The sequence below is a fragment of the Apium graveolens genome, chromosome 7 (genome assembly GCF_009905375.1).
Source record: "Apium graveolens cultivar Ventura chromosome 7, ASM990537v1, whole genome shotgun sequence".
NCBI lineage: Eukaryota > Viridiplantae > Streptophyta > Magnoliopsida > Apiales > Apiaceae > Apium > Apium graveolens.
Genome location: NC_133653.1, coordinates 30,750,411 through 30,770,490, shown reverse-complemented (window position 1 = coordinate 30,770,490; position 20,080 = coordinate 30,750,411). Strand labels below are relative to the sequence as shown.

Genomic DNA, 20,080 nt, shown 5'->3' with positions numbered 1-20,080 from the left:
AAGGCCATTACTGCTGATAACTTGCACCATTGCGCTCTCATCCTTTCAGAGGGTAATTTGTAAGGTTTAGGTCTAAGTGACCTTGGTCCCGAGGGTATTTCTTTCCCCTTTTTGTTCTATTTTCTCCATTCTCTATTTGTCCTTCTTCTTATGTGCCTGTATTTGCCTGCAGCTAGGGCAGCTTTGGACACGATCTTCAAGAAGCGGGAGGCCCGTGCTACCAGGGGCTCTGCTGTTGAGACCCACCGCGACAAGCGGGTTAGGATTGGTGACGGCCCTTCAGTCACAGTTCAGGAGGCCGTCCTTACCTTTTTATCCCAGAGGCCTCTTAGCCTTGATGAAGATACCTCTCCTTTCACCGTCACTTGGGGCCTTCAGAGGAGGGACACGGTGGTAGGGAGTTCCGAGGCTGCCGCCGTTTGGTCTGAGAGTGTGATCACGCCTCGTGACAGGGCTGAGATTGTAGAGTCTTCTGATGACCTACAGATTGAGCGTCTGGGTGCTCAGGCCGTGGCTTCTGTAAGCCTCTTCCTTTTTTATCTGTTTTTTTTTACTTACTGTACTTTGATATGTTTGTGTAGATGAATACCTATCTCCAGGCTGCCCTTCACAATTTGAAGGATGTGAGGACCAGCCTAACTATTGCTGAGAGAGACAGGGATAGGTACCTCAAGGCTTCCGAGGCCAACTTCACTCGTTTCCGTGAGGTAGAGAAGGAGCTGGAGGATGAAAAGGAGAAAGTTTGTAAGCTGGAGCTGGATGCTCAAAGGGCTCGAGCTGAGGTGATAGCTGAGTATAAGGCATCTCAGGACTTTCAGGATGTCCTAAATGCTGAGTACGATGCTAACTTCCCGGAGACCTTTTCTAGCTGTTGGGAGCAGATAGTAGAGGAGATTGGGAAGAAGATTCCGGAGGTGACTCTCACTGCCTATCCAGTCCCTGATATTCCTGGGAAAGAGCCTCTTCTTGATGATATCCCTCTTTCTCCTACTCTTACTACTTCTGCTGAGGCCGCAGCTGTTTCTCCTCGAGGTGCTGATCCTGTGCCAGTTCCTTCTTCTGCTGCCGATGAAGGAAATATCGATGATGACTTCTTCAAGGATCTTTGAGTATTTTGTTTTTCTTGTCTGGCCCATTGTGGCTTTCTATGTATTGACATAATCGTATTCAGAACTTATTACCCTTCGGGGCTTATTATGCTATTTTAAGTTATTTGTTTGCTTTTCTACTATCCTTTTCAAGTACTTGTACTGTTAGCTTGCTAGCTTTAAAAACTATCTCCTATTTTACCCGTACTTGTACTAAAATAGATAAGCAAACTTGATCATATAATAATACGAATCAAATAGTTCTATAATAAGATGAACTAAATAATTGTAAAACAGGTTTACGGCAACTCTTGAGGTTCATCCCTTACACCACTCCTAAAAATAAAGCTAAAACATGTAAATCCTAAGCAATCAAAGCTTCAAGGTGCTTTTCAACCTACTTGCCAAGTGAGAATCATGTTTAATGGCTTTACACATAGTAAACCTTCAGGTTTTGCGCATGCCAAGTTCTCGGGACTTCAAAGCCATCCATAGTCTCCAGCTTGTAGGTTCCTCTACCCTGAACGCTCTTGACTTTGTACGGCCCTTCCCAATTTGGGGCAAGTTTCCCTTTCTGCCCTACACCAGAAGCTTCCACCTTCCTCAAGACTAGGTCACCCTGTTTGAAGAACCTTTCTTTAACCCTTAGGTTGTAGTAGAACGAAGCCTTTTTCTGATACTCTACTATCTTTGCATGTGCCTTATCTCGCACTTCATCAATTAAGTCCAGCGCCAACCTTTGCCCTTCCTCATTTTCCCCAGCATTGAAAGCTTGAATTCTTGGAGAAGAATGTGATATCTCCACGGAAACAACTGCTTCTGCCCCATATGCCAACATGAAGGGAGTTGCTCCAGTCGTGACTCTACAGGTAGTCATATAGGCCCATAGTATTGGAAGTATCTCATCCACCCAATTATTTCTTGACTTCTCGATCCTCTTCCGTAGTCCATCCAGGATTATCTGATTTGCTACCTCCGCTTGCCCATTGGCTTGCGGGTGAGCCACAGAGGTGAACCGTAACTCAATTTCATTTTCTTCACAATACTTCTTGAATTCCTCATTGTTGAATTGTGTTCCATTGTCAGTGACGAGGATACGGGGAATTCCATATCGGCACATAATGTTTTCCCACAGGAATTGTGCAACCTGCTTAGTTGTGATTTTGGCCAAGGGCTTGGCTTCAATCCACTTAGTGAAATAATCAATGGCTACAATCAGAAACTTCCTTTGTGCCGTGGCCATAGGAAAAGGCCCTAGAATATCCATCCCCCACATAGCAAAGGGAATTGGGGAGTTGATAGAGGTCAGCATCTCGGGGGGTTGTCTAACAACTGGTGCATGCTTCTGACAGCGATCACACTTCTTCACATATTCTTTGGCATCAGCCATCATTTCTGGCCAATAGAAGCCTAAACGGGTTATCTTATGAGCCAAGGCCCTGCCCCCCAGGTGTTGCCCACAAATACCTTCATGCACTTCCTCAAGAGCCAAGCGTGCCTCATCGGGCCTGAGACACCTTAAGTAAGGAACCACGAAAGATCTTTTATACAGAATCCCATCTATCAAAGATTACCTTAGTGCTCGAATAGTTAACTTCCGTGCTTCAGTTGCATAACTTGGCAACCAACCGGTCTGAATGTGAGCCTTGATGGGATCAATCCATGACGTCCCCAGGCCTATGGGAGCCACAAGCTTAACATCTATGCTTCGTGTCTTCAATACACAGAAGTATACACTTCCTGAACTTTCTTCTATCTCAGATGAAGCAAACTTTGATAGCGCATCCGCCTTAGCATTTTCTTCCCTTGGAATGTGTTCAACATGGCATTCATTAAATTGGGTCATCACAGCCCTTACTAGGCGTACATACTTAGCCATCGTATCATCCCTTGCCTCAAATTCTCCCTTTACCTGGGATATGATCAACTTTGAGTCTCCGCGGACCTTTAAGTTTTTGACTCTAAGTGTCCCAGCTAGACCAAGGCCAGCTATCAGGGCTTCATATTCTGCCTCATTATTTATGGTTGGGAAGTCTAGCTTCATAGCATACTCAATTAAGAACCCATCAGGGCTTTGCAAAACCAACCCTGCTCCACTGGAGTTTGTTTTTGATGCTCCATCAAAATAGAGAACCCAATACTCTTTATCATCCTTCCCTTTGCTTTCATTATCATCTCCCTGGTCTTGAGGTATGGCATCTTCCTGCCCCCCGACTTCTTGGTTGAGTATGGTACATTCCACCACGAAGTCAGCTAGTGCCTGGGCTTTTATGGCCGTACGTGGCTTATACTTGAGATCGAACTCTCCCAACTCTATTGCCCACTTAATCAATCTCCCACTTGCCTTGGGACTGTGAATGATATTTCTCAGTGGTTGATTCGTTAGCACCTCAATCCGATGAGCTTGAAAGTAAGGACGCAGTTTTCTTGAAGCCATTACCAAGGCTAGAGCGAATTTCTCAATAGTTGAATAATTCAACTCAGCACCATGTAAAATTTTGCTGACATAGTATACGGGTTTCTGGACTTTTAGTTCCTCCTTAACCAACACCGCGCTCAAGGCGCTCTCTGAAACAGCCAAGTACAAGAATAAAACTTCATTCAGAACTGGCTTGGCCAACAACGGGGCCTGGCCCATATACTTCTTTAACTCTTCAAATGCCTTCTGATTTTCCTCACTCCATACAAAGTTTTTGATGCTCTTTAGTGACTTGAAAAATGACAAGCACTTGTCTCCTGACTTGGAGATGAATCGTCCTAGCACAGCAACCCTTCCTGTGAGCTTCTGAACATCCTTGATGGTTTTTGGTGGTTCCATGTCCAGGATCGCCTTTATTTTATCGGGGTTAGCCTCAATTCCCCTTTTTGAGACCATTAATCCCAAGAATTTTCCAGATCCTACTCCGAAAGCACACTTCGTAGGATTCAACATCATCTTGTGGTACCTCAGGACCTCAAAAGCTTCCCTTAAATGGGTTATGTGATCAGTCTTTACTAGACTCTTGACTAACATGTCATCAACGTAGACTTCCATAGTCTTACCAATAAGATCCTTAAAAATTTTGTTTACCAACCTTTGATAGGTGGCTCCTGCATTCTTGAGACCAAACGCCATAACAAGATAACAATAAACACCAAAGTCAGTGATGAATGATACCTTTGGAATGTCATCCTTATGCATTTTGATCTGGTTGTATCCGCTAAATCCATCCATGAAACTCAGCATCTCATGTCCAGCAGTGGCATCAATCAAAGTATCAATTCTTGGCAGCGGAAAACAGTCTTTAGGGCATGCATCATTCAGATCAGTAAAGTCTATACACATCCTCCACTTTCCATTAGCCTTCTTCACCATTACAGGGTTTGCTAACCACTCTGGAAATTGAATCTCCTCAATGAAACCAGCCTCTAAAAGCTTTTCTACTTCCTGCTTTATAGCCTCTTGTCTCTCCGGGGCAAAATTTCTTTTCTTTTGTTTCACTGTCTTCCGACTTGGATCCATGTTTAGCTTGTGAGTAATCAGCTCTGGGTCTATGCCTGGCATATCAGCTGCTGACCATGCAAAGACATCACTATTTTCTTGCAAAAATTCCACCAACTTCCCTCTAAGGGGATCCTTTAATGTGGCTCCAATGAAAGTCATCCTCTCAGACTTCTCGGGGTCTAAAGGAATAGAAAACAAGTCTTCTGCTGGCTTTCCTCTCTTCTCATCATTTTCTCGGACATCCATATCTTCAATAGGAAGAACCTGCCCCCCGACTCCATCCGCCCTCAAAGAGGCCACATAACAGCTTCTAGCCATTTTTTGATCTCCTCTCTCTTCTCCAATCCCGTTTCGGGTGGGAAACTTAATGACTGAATGGTAGGAAGAGGGGACTGCCTTGAAAGCATGTATCCCTGTTCTACCCATGATAGCATTATAAGTTGAACTAGCCTTTACCACTACGAAATCCAGCATCTGCGTTGCTTGCCTTGGTTCCGTACCTATGGTGGTTGGCTACTTGATTATTCCTTCCACAGGACACTCTACTCCAGCAAATCCATATATCGGCATATCGGTAGGTGTTAACTGGGAATCGTTATACCCCATCCTTAGAAAGGCGTCATGGAGCAAGATATCCACAGAAGCACCATTATCAACAAGAACCCTCTTGACTGGGCTGTTTCCTATTATCGGTGTTATGACCAGCGGGTCGTCATGAGGAAACTTGACTCCCTCTAGGTCAGAATCATCAAAAGCCAATGTTACTTCTGTCCTGGCCCTTTTCGGGGCTTCTCCTATAATATGCATAACCTCTCTAGTATATGCCTTTCTGGAATTTTTGGACAATCCAGCAGCAGTTGGACCTCCAAAGATCGTGTTTATCACATGCCCCCGAGGTCTCGGCCCTCCATAAATGGTGTTTATAACTGGTCCTCTAGGTTGGGGGTTTCGCCCCTGATCGTCTTGGTCCCTCCTACGATCTTCAAAGTTCTTCCTTCCACTATTATTCCTGTCCCCTCCTTCTCCAGTGTATTTGTTTAATCTTCCTTTTCGAATGAGGAACTCAATTTCATCCTTCAATTGCCTACACTCATCGGTGTCATGGCCAACATCTTTGTGAAACCTGCAGTACTTGCTCTTATCTAGCTTGGCGGGATCAGCCTTCAAGGGCTTAGGCCAGCGAATATCTCTGTCTTTCTCAATTTCCATCAAAATCTGACTTCTAGAAGCATTCAACTTAGCGTATTCAGTGAACTTTTGCCCATGTCCTCCCTTCTTGGGGGTTGAATCAGGGTTTTGTTCGGTTCTAGGATATTTGTCCTTTGCGATATACTCCAGATCAGTTTTTCGCTTCTTGCCTCCGGTGGGCTCATTACTTACTACGGTCTTCCTCATGCTTTCTTCAACTTTAATATACTTCCCTGCCCTCTCTTGGAGCTGCAATATGCTTTCAGGGGGACGTTTGGCCAAGGACATCTTAAAAAACTCGTCCCTAGTTCCTTGTTGCAGCGCTATCATGGCTACCTTATCATCAAGGTCCGGGACTTTTAAAGCCTCCTTTGTGAAACGATTCAGGTAATCTCTCAAGGATTCCTTAGCTCCCTGCACAAGACTCATAAGAGATGCTGAACTTTTCTCATGGACTCTTCCACTGATGAATTGCTTAATAAAAGCCTGACTTAATTCTCTGAATGATCCAATAGAATTTGGGGGCAGACGACTGTACCATCTTTGAGCCATACCCGACAGGGTTTGAGGGAAGGCCCGACACTTTATAGCATCATTCACGAGTTGCAACAGCAGTGCATTAGAGAATGTCCTAACATGATTCGCGGGGTCTCCCGTGCCATCATAGGCTTTGATAGTGGGCATCTTGAATTTCCTTGAGATATGGGCATTGATTATCTCTTTTGTGAAGGGCGGAGTTGGATCATCAGGATCTCCAAGGGGAAGTAGGTTGCTTGTATCAGTTCTTGGGACAACAGCCCTTCTTTGCACCGGACCATCCAGGTCTATGACAGGAGGAGGATTTCTCCCCCTAGGAGGTATCTGGGGTCTGATGGCCTGGTGAGCCTCCAAATCACGCCTCAGCCTTTGGATCTCGGCCTCATGAGCCCTGATCCTTTCCTACACTTCTTGGGGATTCGCCCCTGGGGTGCTTTGAGGGTGTTGCCTTCCATCGGTCATTGGCTCTTTGCCAGGACGCCTCCTTCTCGGGGCCACTTCATCATCCGAAGATTCGGAGTCTCTCTCAGTGTAAGGACCAGAAAATTCCCGATCCTCAGGGATAGGACCCAAACCTCGTATATAGGGGGCGACTGCCCTCGTGCTTCGCTTCGTCCAGCATATCCGCTTCCTCCAACCTCAGGGTGAAGGGGCATCCCATAAGGGGGGTTAGTAGTAACAATAGTTGAATATTCATACCCGATGGGTCGAGAATTCATAGGTATATGTACTTGTTGAACTTGAGGATTTGTACCTTGAATAGTCGGGGGAGCTGTACCTTGTGGTTGAGGTTGAGTTGCCCCTGTCTGGGCTTCCCCTTGAGCAGGTGCATAAGTTGAGTGGGGAGGAATCTCCACGGTGGACGAAATCACCTGAGTTGTCCCTGATGGTGTTCCTTCCTCCAGAGCTCTGATTGTTCTCCGTGTTTTCGCCATGGTTGTTGTTGTGCTTCCCACAGACGGCGCCAAATGTTATGGATAAAAAACTAAGGTTATTATTTGCTATATTTATTGCTAAGGTTCGGGAGCTCAAGGCCTTTAATGGCTGCTCTCGTGTTTCGTAGCTTAACTCTGCCTTTACGAGATGCCTACGTATCTCTGTGAATTAGAGAATCAAGCCAAAAAACGTAGTTCTGATTTTTGGGGTGAGGCCCCTTATATAGATGTTGGGAGTCCTTGAATTGGACTTGGTATAGGAGACTTGGTGGGCAAGTCTCATAATTAGAATGGACTTAGGAGTCCTAAATAGTAGGAAACTGATTCCTTATCCTTTTAGGTCCCCTTGAGGATAATCTATAAGGATTTATATCCTTACCGGGACCCTTCTCAATAGCTGATTTTTGCCTTATTAATTAATTATGAAATTAATTAATAATCAGGGCTTTTGGGCCTTCTTTATTCCATCAGGCCTGATCTGGTCCATCAGGCTTAACCTTTCCGGTCTGAGTATTATATATCTTTTTATTGGGCCTAGCAGCCCACACCTTGCAGTATTTAATCATAATTTATTTATTCCTATCAATCCTTTCTCTCAATATTGAAAATTCATATTTAATTACGTGTTTCATAAACACAAGAATCTCATGATTGTATTCATAATATTATTGTTAAGGCAAGAAACGATTCCTATTCTAGATTTTCTAGAGCACGCCTTATATTGATTTAAGTTCACCTAAATCTATCATCGCATGGTAAACATATGCATATATCTAATATATAAAATTAAATAAACAAGTAAATATAAAGTGCAATAAAGTAAATGTGTTTGGTTATGGCCCCATCCTATGTGATCTTTATCAAGCTCATGACAAAGATCAAGGTCAAGCTAATATGGTGATGGAAATAAATACAACTACTTATTACATAAGTCTTCTTCTTTGTTTAGACTTCTTGTATGTCTCGTCTTCTTCTTTGTATCACCTCCATTGGATAGCCTTCTTGAGTCTTCAATTACATTACATGATTGGAAGTAAAACTAATCTAATGAACTTACAAGAATAACTCGAGTTACATTCGAGATTTATGATTACAAAGATTGACGACATGCAAGTCGTATTTAAAACCAAAACCAAAATCATTACACTAAGGTCGAAAGGCCATAACCATCCACCATGCTCATACAACACATAAAAGCATGTTAAAACACATAATCTGATCTTAACATATCATATTATCCATGATCTAATCATAAAAAAAATATGACAAAAATCAGAAAAATCAGAATCAAATAAGAAAAACAAGAATCACTGTTTACGGGAAGTAAACGACCCTCAAACGCCTTACAGACGAGTCGTTGATAGCTTTAGCTATCAGTTTTGTTCAGACGCTCGTTTACCTATGGAATAGGGTATTCGTTTGCGTAAATCGGACACCAGACTCAGATTTCAGCAAATCTGCAGCAGCCAATTCAGAATCCGTATCTAATATGATTCTCATAATTATAACAAACATAAATCATGTATATATCAATATATATACAGATTACATAATCATCTTATGATTATACAACTCACATGAATATCATATATTCAAAACCATACATATATAAGCATATTATTTCAACATCAAATCATGGCGAATCACGTACATGTTCATATATCGAAAACAGTTAAACACATAAACGAATTAAAAACTTTTCGCAAGTAGCTCTGCTTCCATTGAAGGGTTTTTAGCACATAAACGCAACGAAAACGTAAATTTAAATCTTAAAAAAACCGAAACCCTCCGCAGGATCCATGCGAAAAATAATATTTAATTCGTAGTTCAGTATGTTTACCTTAAGAAGCTTTACGTTAATGAAAAGATGGAGGTCTTTAATAGCGATCCAAGAACGATGAGCGGAGATCCCTAACAGCTGCTCCTCAAGTGTGAAGCACTCCACCGGTATCCACCAAGAGATCAATGTAATGGAGGAGGAAGAGGTTGAGAGAATTAGTTGCCTCCCTCTTATTCTACTTTAGAATTAGGGTTAATTATTTGGGTTGAGGCAAATAGGGTTTATAATAGTATATTTATAGGCAAAATTTTCAGCTGAAAATTTTCCATAAAATATTATTATTATTAACCCTTTAATTGATTATTCTTATTAACCAATTAACTAATAATTAAAACATATTTTAATCATTAATCCCTTTTCTAAACACTTTAGAAAAATAATTCTCTCACTTGATTTAATTTCCAAAATTAAATTCTTAATTAATAATATTAAAAATTAATTAAATCTCATTTAATCAATTATTAAATCTGCTAATTAATTATTTATTTCACAAATAAATAATTACCAGCCATTATTAATTAATTCCTCCACCATTAAATCATTCTCTTTTATGGTGTGACCCTGTAGGTTCAATATTAAGCCGGTAGTAGAAATAAATAATAATAAAACTATTTTATCATTATTTATATAAATTCCCTAATTCATTAAATATGATTAATTAATAAATTAATCATATTTATTCAACATCGTGAGGGATACTTCTCAGCATATCGCAACTATCCGGATAATACGAATTCACTGCTTAGAATACCAAGAACCTATTCGGTGAGTAGTTATCGTACAATCAATTCCTTCTACCCTGCAATATCACGATTAAATACAAGGCATGGAACTTGTGTCAAACCTATCTTATTTAATCATTTGCTTTCCCATTCACTATACTTAGTTCTATTTAATGTAAATTAGAAACTCCTTTCTAATTTCATTCACTCTGGCCAGAGATTCCTGAACTAGCATAAGTGGATCAGCATTGAACATTCTCTTCCTTCACTGGAAGGGGTAGATCCTTTATTGATCATACAATATCTTCGTGTACAAATTCCTATACCCAGTAGAGCCGTTATAATTGTCCCTGGAGACTAAGAACTAAACCAAAGCATAGTTCAGTGTACACAAGATGACTATGATGACCTCAAGTCTAAGGATACTTGTACAACTATCACTATGTGAACAACTGCTGACACGTGAGTGAACTCCATCAGTTGTTCAGCTGTGTGAGTCATGTTCAGTGAACTTATTTTTATAATAAGCACCTACATACTAGCTATAGTGTCACCACACAAATGTCTATGAGAACAAACATCATTCATAATGAAGCAAGCATAGTATGTACCGATCTTTGCGGATTACTAATTACCAGTTAGTAATCCTACGACTAGGAAATATTTAAGTTTAGAGTTATCATCTTTTAGGTCTCATTATTATGATCTCATCATAATCCATAAAAAGCTTTACTCTAAACTATGGTATATCTTATTTAAACACTTAAATAGATAAAGCCCGCAATAAAACCAAAACAAGTCTTTTATTAATATCAATGAAATCAAAAAAGATTACATAAAAGTTATTCCTAAATCATCATACATGATTGGACTTAGGACACATCTCTTTCAATAGTACCCTTCAATATGGAGAACATCCTCCCCGTAGGGCCCGAAGGTCTTTATCCTCGAAATCATCAAGTAATGGTGCTTCACATGAAGAAGGGTCCCAATAGGTTGTCTACGCCTGCCTGAAGGGTAAGAAGGTCCCCTTACCAGCCAAGTAGGGTATATCGCGCCGAAACCCCTATGGGAAGACATGAGGATATGATGACCCGCCTAGATAGACTGGAAGGTTTGTACCCAGGAGCTGTTGTCGATATGGTCGTAGGAGGGTCACCCTTCACTAAAGCCCTGAAGGCTACTCCCTTCAATCTTGGAGTAAAAATCACCGGCTTGGAATCATTTAACGGTACTTCTGACCCAAATGATCACTTGATTATTAAGAGAATTTAATGATATGTCATAGGTACAATGATATCACCAAATGCCGATTGTTTATATCTACATTCAAAGCATACGCCATGACGTGGTTCTCAAGCCTACCTCCTAAGTCAATAAGCTCTTGGGAAGAATTTAAAGTATTGTTTCTATCAAAGTTCCGTGTCAACACCCCTCACGCAGTTCATACTATATCTCTAAAAAATATAAAGCATGAGCAGGGTGAAACCCTACGGGATTACATTGAAAAGTTCAAAACTGCGGCTTCAAAAGTTAAAGAATCAAAACAGACTAGTGCTGTTGATTCCTTCATCGCAATATGAATTACTAGAGTGTCGAGATTGTTGTAAGGAGTTATGCAACCAGAAATCCACGGATCTTTTCGAGGCTTACAGTATACCTACATGGCCACTGATGAGAGAGTCTGGACCTACTACTCTTTCGCTCGAGGAGAATCTTCCTCGTCCGGCTGAAGGGCAATGCAAGTAGATGGGATGGAAGATTTCAGAGGTAGGGGCAGAGGAATTTCCCTACAGATCAAAAGGCTCCCCCCAGACAGATTCGGGAAGAACCAAATTTCACTCCCTTAACCCAATCCCCATCTTACGTGCTTCATCAAATAAGGACGAAAAAATTCTTTCAGCCAACCAACCCTACGAAAACACCCATATAAAAGAGAGACCGAACACAAATATTACTTTAATTAGATAAGCCATATTCTCTTTTTTTATCAAATTCTTTTCTTATTACCTTAATTTTTAAGTATATAAAATGTTGTTTTATATTTTTTACGTGCCTCCCTTTTATTTAGTTTTTGTAATTTTATTATAAAATTTTAAAAAATGTCATCATCTCATATTTGTTTCACTCACCTCATATTCATTTTCAATTTGTTTCACTCACTTCATATTTATAAATTCCCTCGATTATTATTATTATTATATATATACGAGGTATATATTTTTTTAAATATTTTTTTTTATAAAAAATTATAATAAATTAAAATAATCTATAATTTTATTGATCAATTTTTAACATTATAATATAATATTTATTTTTAATTTATCATTCATTTACATTATAAATCAATTTTAATATGATTTTAAAAATATGAGATATTAACAATATTTTTATATATTATTAATTAGTAGATTGTTTGTTATTTAAAAAATATACTAAAAATATAAAATTATTATTTTAAATTATTTCTCACATTCCCGTGGGAATCCCCATTCCGACGGAGATCGATAATGAAAAGAATTCCCGTTTGGGATTCAAGATGTGTTCGGGGATCAAGGGGCGGGGATAGTACTCCCCGACCCCGAAATGACACGATGCATATCCCTAGGGATGACAATTTGTTCGAACCGATGGATACCCGATCCGTACCAATCCGATGGATACCCGATCCGTACCGATCCGATCGAGTTTTACCGAACTCGAATATTTCGGCTTTAGGTTGGGGTTTGAGTATGATTTTTAAACCCGAACTTTTTTCAGGTCGGGTTTGGGTTCAAGGCATACCATTTCGAACCCGACCCGAAAATCGGAAACCCATTTCGTTCCGACCCGAACCCCGTGTTAAAATATAAATAATATTTTATATTTTGAAAGTATTAATATAATATATGATATCATATATTACCAATATTAGTAGTAAAAAGACTATACTTTGTATAAACTATTGCATTAAAGTCTAACATTACTTATTTAGCAAAAAAAAGTCTAACATTACTCAACTATCATCGTTAAACATGTTTTCAGTAGTAGAGTTCGTACAAATATACTATAGGCCAAGATTGTTGCATTTTTTAACCAACAATTTTATCCTTAGAATTCTGATCCATTGCCTACTTTGAATCCTCTAATTCAACCCCAAAATTTTAGTATCGTTATGAGCCCTTTGTTCGAATAAAATCCTATTAATCTTTCAATAAAATTTGTGAGAATCAAGGTGTAATTTGGAAAAAATCTACAAACCCGAACCCGAATAAAACACATGGTTTCGGGTTCGGGTTTGATAATTCGGGTCTTTTCGGGTTCAGGTTCGGATTTAGCCAAGACGATCGGGTTCAGATTTGGTTTTTGCAAAACCCGTTTTGACCGACCTGATTGTCATCCCTACATATCCCTACAAACAAATTTCAAATGTTTTTGTTATGATGATTTAGTTTTATTTTTTTTATTAATTCGGATCATATAACTTACAATAAATATATAATCTCAAAAATTCTCGGGATAAGTTAAAATCGAACTCTAAAATAAAAAATAAACTCTTACCATTTAAGTTATCTAATATCGCTCTAATTATATTAATGAAAAAAAGAAAAAAGTAAAACAATCTGGTGAAAAATTTAAATAATCATTTATTATATTAAAAAAATTATTTCTATATAAATGTAAATTAATTCGAGATAGTATTTGAATATAAGTAGAGGCACGTGGTTGTGAGTAAATCTGCTCGACTTCGTAAAAGCAAATAAAAAATTTGGCTTGACCAACAAAGTGAATTTGGGCCCATAGTAATCCGGTTAAACTGGTGGGACCAACTAAACCAACTGTTAATTTTCAAAATTCCCGGGAATGTTTCTGCTTTGATCTATCCATTCATTTCACAAAAAGACTCATCTTCTTTATTCTTTCATATCCACACATATTTCACTCTAATTAAATCCCAACAATATGTCATCTTTTTCCCACCTACACTTTCTTAGTATCTCCATCAATGGCTACTCTTTCAGCTGTCCCAAGATTTTCATCTTTTTCTCTTTCAAATCACTCAAATTCAAGAATTTTCCCACAAAAAAACCCACCAAAAATACTCAATTTTTATGCTCAAAAATTACATAATAGACACAATGTCAATAAACCTTGGACACCCATTTCAGTTATTGATACTAATTCCAAGTTTTTGCAATTGGGGCATTCTACCCGACTCGTTTCGGTGAAATCTTCAAGCAGTGATGCTAGTGCAACCTCCAATGGGCTGCAAAGTGTATGTAATAATATTGTTACAATGTGTTTGTTTTATTTATGTATTTTTTTGATGATTTTGTTTGATAGGGTTTGTTAAATTTTCGATCTTTAGGTGGTTGGAGTACTACATTTGGTTGTGTCACTAGGAATTATACTTGCAATGGACAAGTACTTGAAACAGGCTTTTGTTGCTGCTGCTATTAAGTTTCCTAGTGCATTGTTTGGGATGTTTTGTATATTTTCTGTACTAGTGATTCTTGATGTGACGAGCCCGGGCTTAGCGACTGGAGTGATGGAGTTTTTTGAGCCTGCACTTCTGTTTATTCAGAGGTGGCTTCCCTTGTTTTATGTTCCTTCATTGGTGGTTTTGCCTATTGCTGTTCAAGATATTCCTGCAGCTTCAGGACTAAAAATCGCCTTCATCATTGGTAACAATTTTACATCCGAATTAGAATGTAGTTTGTTATCATGGATATTTCTGTAATTAAAAGACCCTATATTGCTAAATAGTAGATCAACAAAATTGAACATACTTATCATATCTCACTCGTAGAGAAAGTTATGAGGAGGGTAAGATGTATGCATTTGTTACCTTTATACCTTGAATATTTAATTAGAGCGACTTTTTCTTTAAAGAAGCCCGGGTAATTAGTAGAACACTAGAACTAGTAGGCGATATTTTTTTTAAGTGATTCTATTATTGAAGCTTCAAGCAGCTAATTTTTTAGTGATTCTATTACTGAAGCTTCAAACAGCTAATAGTAAGAGAATACTTAATAACCATGCTTCCTGCTATTTCTTCTGCCAGAGAACTTAAATCTTAATTCGTCAGCATATCACATTTTATTGGCTCTCTGCAGTTGGAGGTTGGCTAGCTTCGCTCGCAGTTGCAGGTTACACAGCTATATCTGTAAGAAAGATGGTTAAAACAGAAATGATACCTGCTGAACCCATGTCAAAGCCTTCTCCATTTTCTCCCTTAGAATTGTGGGCTTGGAGTGGGCTCTTTGTTGCATCATTTGCAGGGGCATACTTTTACCCAACACTACTTGGAACACCTGCTAGAACATGCTTACCATTTCTTCTTGCATCTACAGTGTTAGGCTATATATTTGGTTCTGGGTGAATTTCTTAAACCTTCTCTAAAATCTACTGCTGCTTACATCTCATAGAAGAGCCTTTTTTTCCAGTTCACCTTTTGACATGTATACTCTTTATACTCTGATTCTTATGTTGTTGGATTAATATTACTTCAGGCTGCCATCTGGTGCGAAGAAGGTTCTCCATCCCATTGTTTGTTGTGCTTTATCTGCCGACCTTGCAGCATATGCTTTTGGATATGTTTCCAAGTCTGGAATATATCCTATTCTGGGTACACGTCTAACCTTTGTAGAGTTGCAGACTGTAATAAGCTGTTCTATGCCTCTTATTGTTGAAAGAGAAACTGAATAAAGATGAAACCTCCTAATCAAAAATCTGAACTTGCAGCAATTTAGATAAAATAAACTCCTATTTTTCCAGAGAACTTGTGCAAATAGAAAATTTGTCAGATCAAGTTGGTTGACTCACTTTTTGTCAGTGTATGAAGTGTCCTAGGGCATGACTCAGTGAGAATGGGTGTGTTTAAACTTTCAATATCTTTGACAAATTGTAAATACGTAGATGTTCTCTTTCTAGATCAAGGTCTTAATGCTAGACCAATTTAAAAAGTTTGGTTTCTTATGTATGAACAAGAGAACATGCCAATGTTTTCCATGTTTAATTTCTTTTAAAAGATTATGCATGATAATTATGTTATTCTATCAAGTTGCCTGCACATATATTCTCCTTATCTTTGTATCTTAATATCTCGTAAACCAACTTGTGCAGGGCATTACCTTACAAAAGTCTCATCCAATCCTGGAGCTGGTGATATTCTAATGGGATTTTTAGGATCTGTTATTCTTTCGTTTGCCTTCTCAATGTTTAAACAGAGGAAGGTAAAATTCATCATTTTTACCCTTTCTGATGAGCAAGTAGAATTATTTTACCTTATATATATGACAAGCGCCGGAAGGTCTAATTACAAATTTTATCTTATTCGAACAAAGGAGAGCTTATAAAAGAATTTTATATGTACATAAAAGCATTTGGCTCTTTAGGTAGATAAGTATTGTGATCAGAAGATTATAAGTACTAAAAATTTTACCACCCAGACTCTTGAAGAGAACCAGATTCTTAATTTTCCATGTCAAGCCATTATTTTTTTACTGCCTTACTGCTAGACAGTATATTAGGTCAACAATGTTTCTTGCTGTAACAATCTCTGATTTTTTTTCCAGCTTGTTAAGAGACACGCGGCTGAGATTTTCACATCTGTTATTATCTCAACTTTGTTTTCATTGTATTCCACCGCATTTATGGGGCGACTTGTTGGACTAGAACCATCTCTGACTATTTCAGTTCTACCCAGATGTATTACGGTGGCACTAGCGCTCAGTATTGTATCATTGTTTGAAGGTATGAAACAAAGCCCAACTAATCTATATATAAGCTGATTTTCCTATTCTTCTGTATAGATATGTAAATCTAAAATAATTTGCATGGATGTGTTTATTTTGTGGAGAGCAATTATTTTTAAATGTTTGTAATTAACTGAAGAATCTAATATATGCACATTATATTTCAGTGACTTCACAATTATCATAAAATAAGAGTTCAAGCAATGAGTTTTAGCATTATTACCTCCTTTTGTTCACTTCTGCTTGTACAAATCCCAGGGTTTAAATACGTTTTCAATCATCTATCAATTGACTTAATTTCCATATCTCTCTCTTCACTTGAGTTCTTCCTTCCCATGCTGTTATAGGTGCCAATTCATCCCTCACTGCTGCGGTTGTCGTAGTAACTGGTTTGGTAGGAGCAAATTTTGTACAGGTGATGCTTGACAAACTCCGATTTGATGATCCTATTGCTCGAGGAATTGCAACCGCGTCTAGGTATGTAATTCTGTAGGCAAAACAAATCTGACCATGTATAACCAATATCTACATATGACAATGCTGTCAGAAATGTCATTTGTAGTTTAACAATTACAGCCATGGATGGATAAACTAAAAGAATAAAATCTGGTTGATCTCGATGTTAATTCAAACAGAATGTATGTCACCTAAAACAATGGGGAAACGGAAAACCATTGTAAATCCCAAAAGCTCATCGCATTTTCTTGGTTCTGTTGCAGTGCTCATGGATTGGGAACAGCAGCATTGTCAGCAAAGGAACCCGAAGCTCTCCCATTTTGTGCCATTGCTTATGCTCTAACCGGTATATTTGGTTCTATCTTCTGCTCAATTCCAGTAGTCAGGCAAAGCCTGCTTGCAATAGTTGGCTGAAAGATCGACACTTTGATTGAATACTGCAACTCAGTTTGAATGTCACAATAGTCCATGATTTAGTCCGAGTATTATGAGACCGAAGCCGCTGATCACCTACATATGACCAGTTGCAGAATGGTGTACATAATTCGAAATGCTGATTTTTACAATTTTCACATCCATCCACTTAATATTTATATTAGGCATTTGTTTTTACATACATATGTTCTGTGGTCTGTTATGTTTGTCATCACAAAGCTAAGTTATTTAAAAGTTCTAAACTATATTTTTCTTGAGAGAGATTTTTTTTTGCGCAATCAGCAGTTGTATATAAAATCAGCAAAATGTCACATAGCTACATATGGGCATAAGATAGAATGCAGCTTAAAGCTGAAATATGCAGACACACACTTAAATAGATATAAGCTGTAAACTTATAATTTATAAATAAGAACATTGACGACCTTTAAGAGGTGCTGTCAATTGCCATATTGCAAATACCTCAAAGCTAAAACTGTGCTTCAAAATAACACTCCGAGTACAAGGATACATTGTCGTTTGTTCCAGTATCATTCGGACCATATAGGCTCCGAAATGACACCAGTGTTAATTCCATATTCATCTGCACCATCAACTTCATGTGGAGCTTCTGTTTGAGACCCAAACAGAGGTTTCATGTACGTGTAATTAGGATGGCTCATCTCCCCAACTAGAACAGAACCTCCTATCATTGACTTGAAGATTCTCGGCATGCACAACTTTACAAATATGAGAATCATATCCATGTACCAACACCCTGATATCCAGAGGAGTTTTTTCGGGACTATAGACACTCAATTCGTCAGATATGTTACTTAGTTCTTGGGCATACTGAGAAGCAGATTTTATAGTGATTTTGTTCCGACTCTTCTCCAAAGTATAGAGTGTATCTCCAGGATGCACTCCGACTTTATCAGCTGGCGACCCTTCATACACCTCTTTTACAACAGTAGTATTTAGAACAATAGTACCATCACCAGAAACTTTAGTTATTGTTTTCAATTCAGCACGAGGGAGCTGACTGATATCAATTACAGTCATCCCAAACCAAGGTCTTATGATAATGCTGCCGCCACTAGAATTCCATTTGTCGAGGCATGAACGGATTACTGATGTCGGAAGAGGATGAACACATCCAGAGCCATCGGAAAAGCTGATGCCAACCACATTACCCATCTTAGTAATGAGCGGTCCTCCTTCATGTTTCCCACTACTGCTACAAATTGAGCTAACAAGCAGCTCACATCCAAAATAAGGATAATCCTCGCAACATATTCCACTAGTTTCCATCAGTCTGCAAGTGTAGAAATCTCTTCCCAAAGCAGACACAACTTGTCCTACACTCTCTTGAGGCCCTCCAGTAGATAAATTAAGATCTAACGGTTCTATTTTTGCATCCGACTTCACCTTAAGAGTCACTATGTTGTGATAAAAATCAACATAGTCCTCTTCGGCCAAAAGAATATTTCCACTAGCAAGTCGAACAGCAACATAATAATTCTCTCACTTTCGTAGCCTCGTGATTTTGGCAGAAGGATAACTGTAGCTTGGCCATTACCATCATCCCAACCAATAATGAAACCCGAACAATCATGTAGCCTACGCACCCCACAGAAAAGCGATACAGACACTACGTAAGGTGCAACTTTCAGAACTGCATGGCTAAGTCCATCGTCCTTGTGGTTGTCGGACTTGAACCTGTGAAAAACAGTGGGCGACAATTTCCGTAGGCCTTTAAGAGGAGGAGCGGACTCATCGTGTTTCTGAATACTTGACCAGAAACTAGGGAAGTGTTGTTTCAAGGAGTAAGGTATTAAAAATCTCAACCATTGTTGACTATCATCCATATCTACTTGTTCACTATCATCCATGGCTACTTGATGAGTTGATTAAAAGAAGCACACAATAACTATTTATTCCTTCGTAATACAAGATTATTGCGACTCAAATCTAGCCATCACTGGCGATTCCGATCGTAATATTTTTGAGGAACTAGGGTTTTTTCCTTGAGAGGGATGTAACTTATATAACACAATGCTCCATGTATAGCTGTTCACGAACCGAGCCGAGCCGAGTTTTGATCGAACCGAGCCGAGTTTTAATTTTTTTCTGACGAGCCGAGCCGAGCCGAGCTTTCTTAACGAACAAAAACCTGTGTTCGAGCTCGTTAACGAACGAGCCGAACACGAGCTTTTATCGAACAAAATCGAGTCGAGCCGAACACGAGCTTTCTCCATCAAAACGAGATGAGCCGAGCCGAGCCGAATTAAAAAATTCTGGTCAAAACACCGGTTGACTATTAAAATAATACACCAAATACTCTTATTTTTTTCTAAAATTTTTGCCATATCACTAAAATATATTGATCTTAACATCCGTACGGTTGGATCATTCATAAATATTTTTAAAAAAATCGAAACATTAATACGAGACTAAACACTAGTTACAAGTAAAGGTCAAAACACCGGTTGACTGTTAAAATAACAAACCAAATACATTTATTTTTTTCTAAAACTTTTGCCATGTCACTAAAATATGTAGATATTAACATCTGTACGGTTAGATCATCTATAAATATTTTTAAAAAAATCAAAACATGAATACGAGACTAAACACTAGTTACAAGTATTATTCAAACAAGTGGTTGATTGTCAAAAT

At 38.7% G+C, this 20,080-nt stretch overlaps 2 protein-coding genes across 2 annotated transcripts; one reads left to right on the top strand and one right to left on the bottom strand.

Moving 5' to 3' along the window:
• The first annotated feature begins 13,743 nt into the window (after positions 1-13,743).
• Positions 13,744-17,667, top strand: LOC141672431 (plastidal glycolate/glycerate translocator 1, chloroplastic-like). The gene is made up of 8 exons (XM_074479039.1): positions 13,744-14,049; positions 14,143-14,458; positions 14,891-15,152; positions 15,287-15,402; positions 15,900-16,009; positions 16,352-16,529; positions 16,879-17,008; positions 17,251-17,667. The coding sequence occupies exons 1-8, from the start codon at positions 13,780-13,782 to the stop codon at positions 17,399-17,401; spliced, it is 1,533 nt and encodes a 510-aa protein (XP_074335140.1). The 5' UTR covers positions 13,744-13,779; the 3' UTR covers positions 17,402-17,667.
• Positions 17,668-18,070: 403 nt separating this feature from the next.
• On the bottom strand, positions 18,071-19,293 carry LOC141673471 (putative protease Do-like 14). The gene is made up of 2 exons (XM_074480222.1): positions 18,930-19,293; positions 18,071-18,870 (listed from the first exon to the last, which is right to left on the bottom strand). Exons 1-2 carry the CDS (start codon positions 19,291-19,293, stop codon positions 18,071-18,073), a joined length of 1,164 nt encoding a protein of 387 aa, XP_074336323.1.
• Positions 19,294-20,080: the final 787 nt, after the last annotated feature.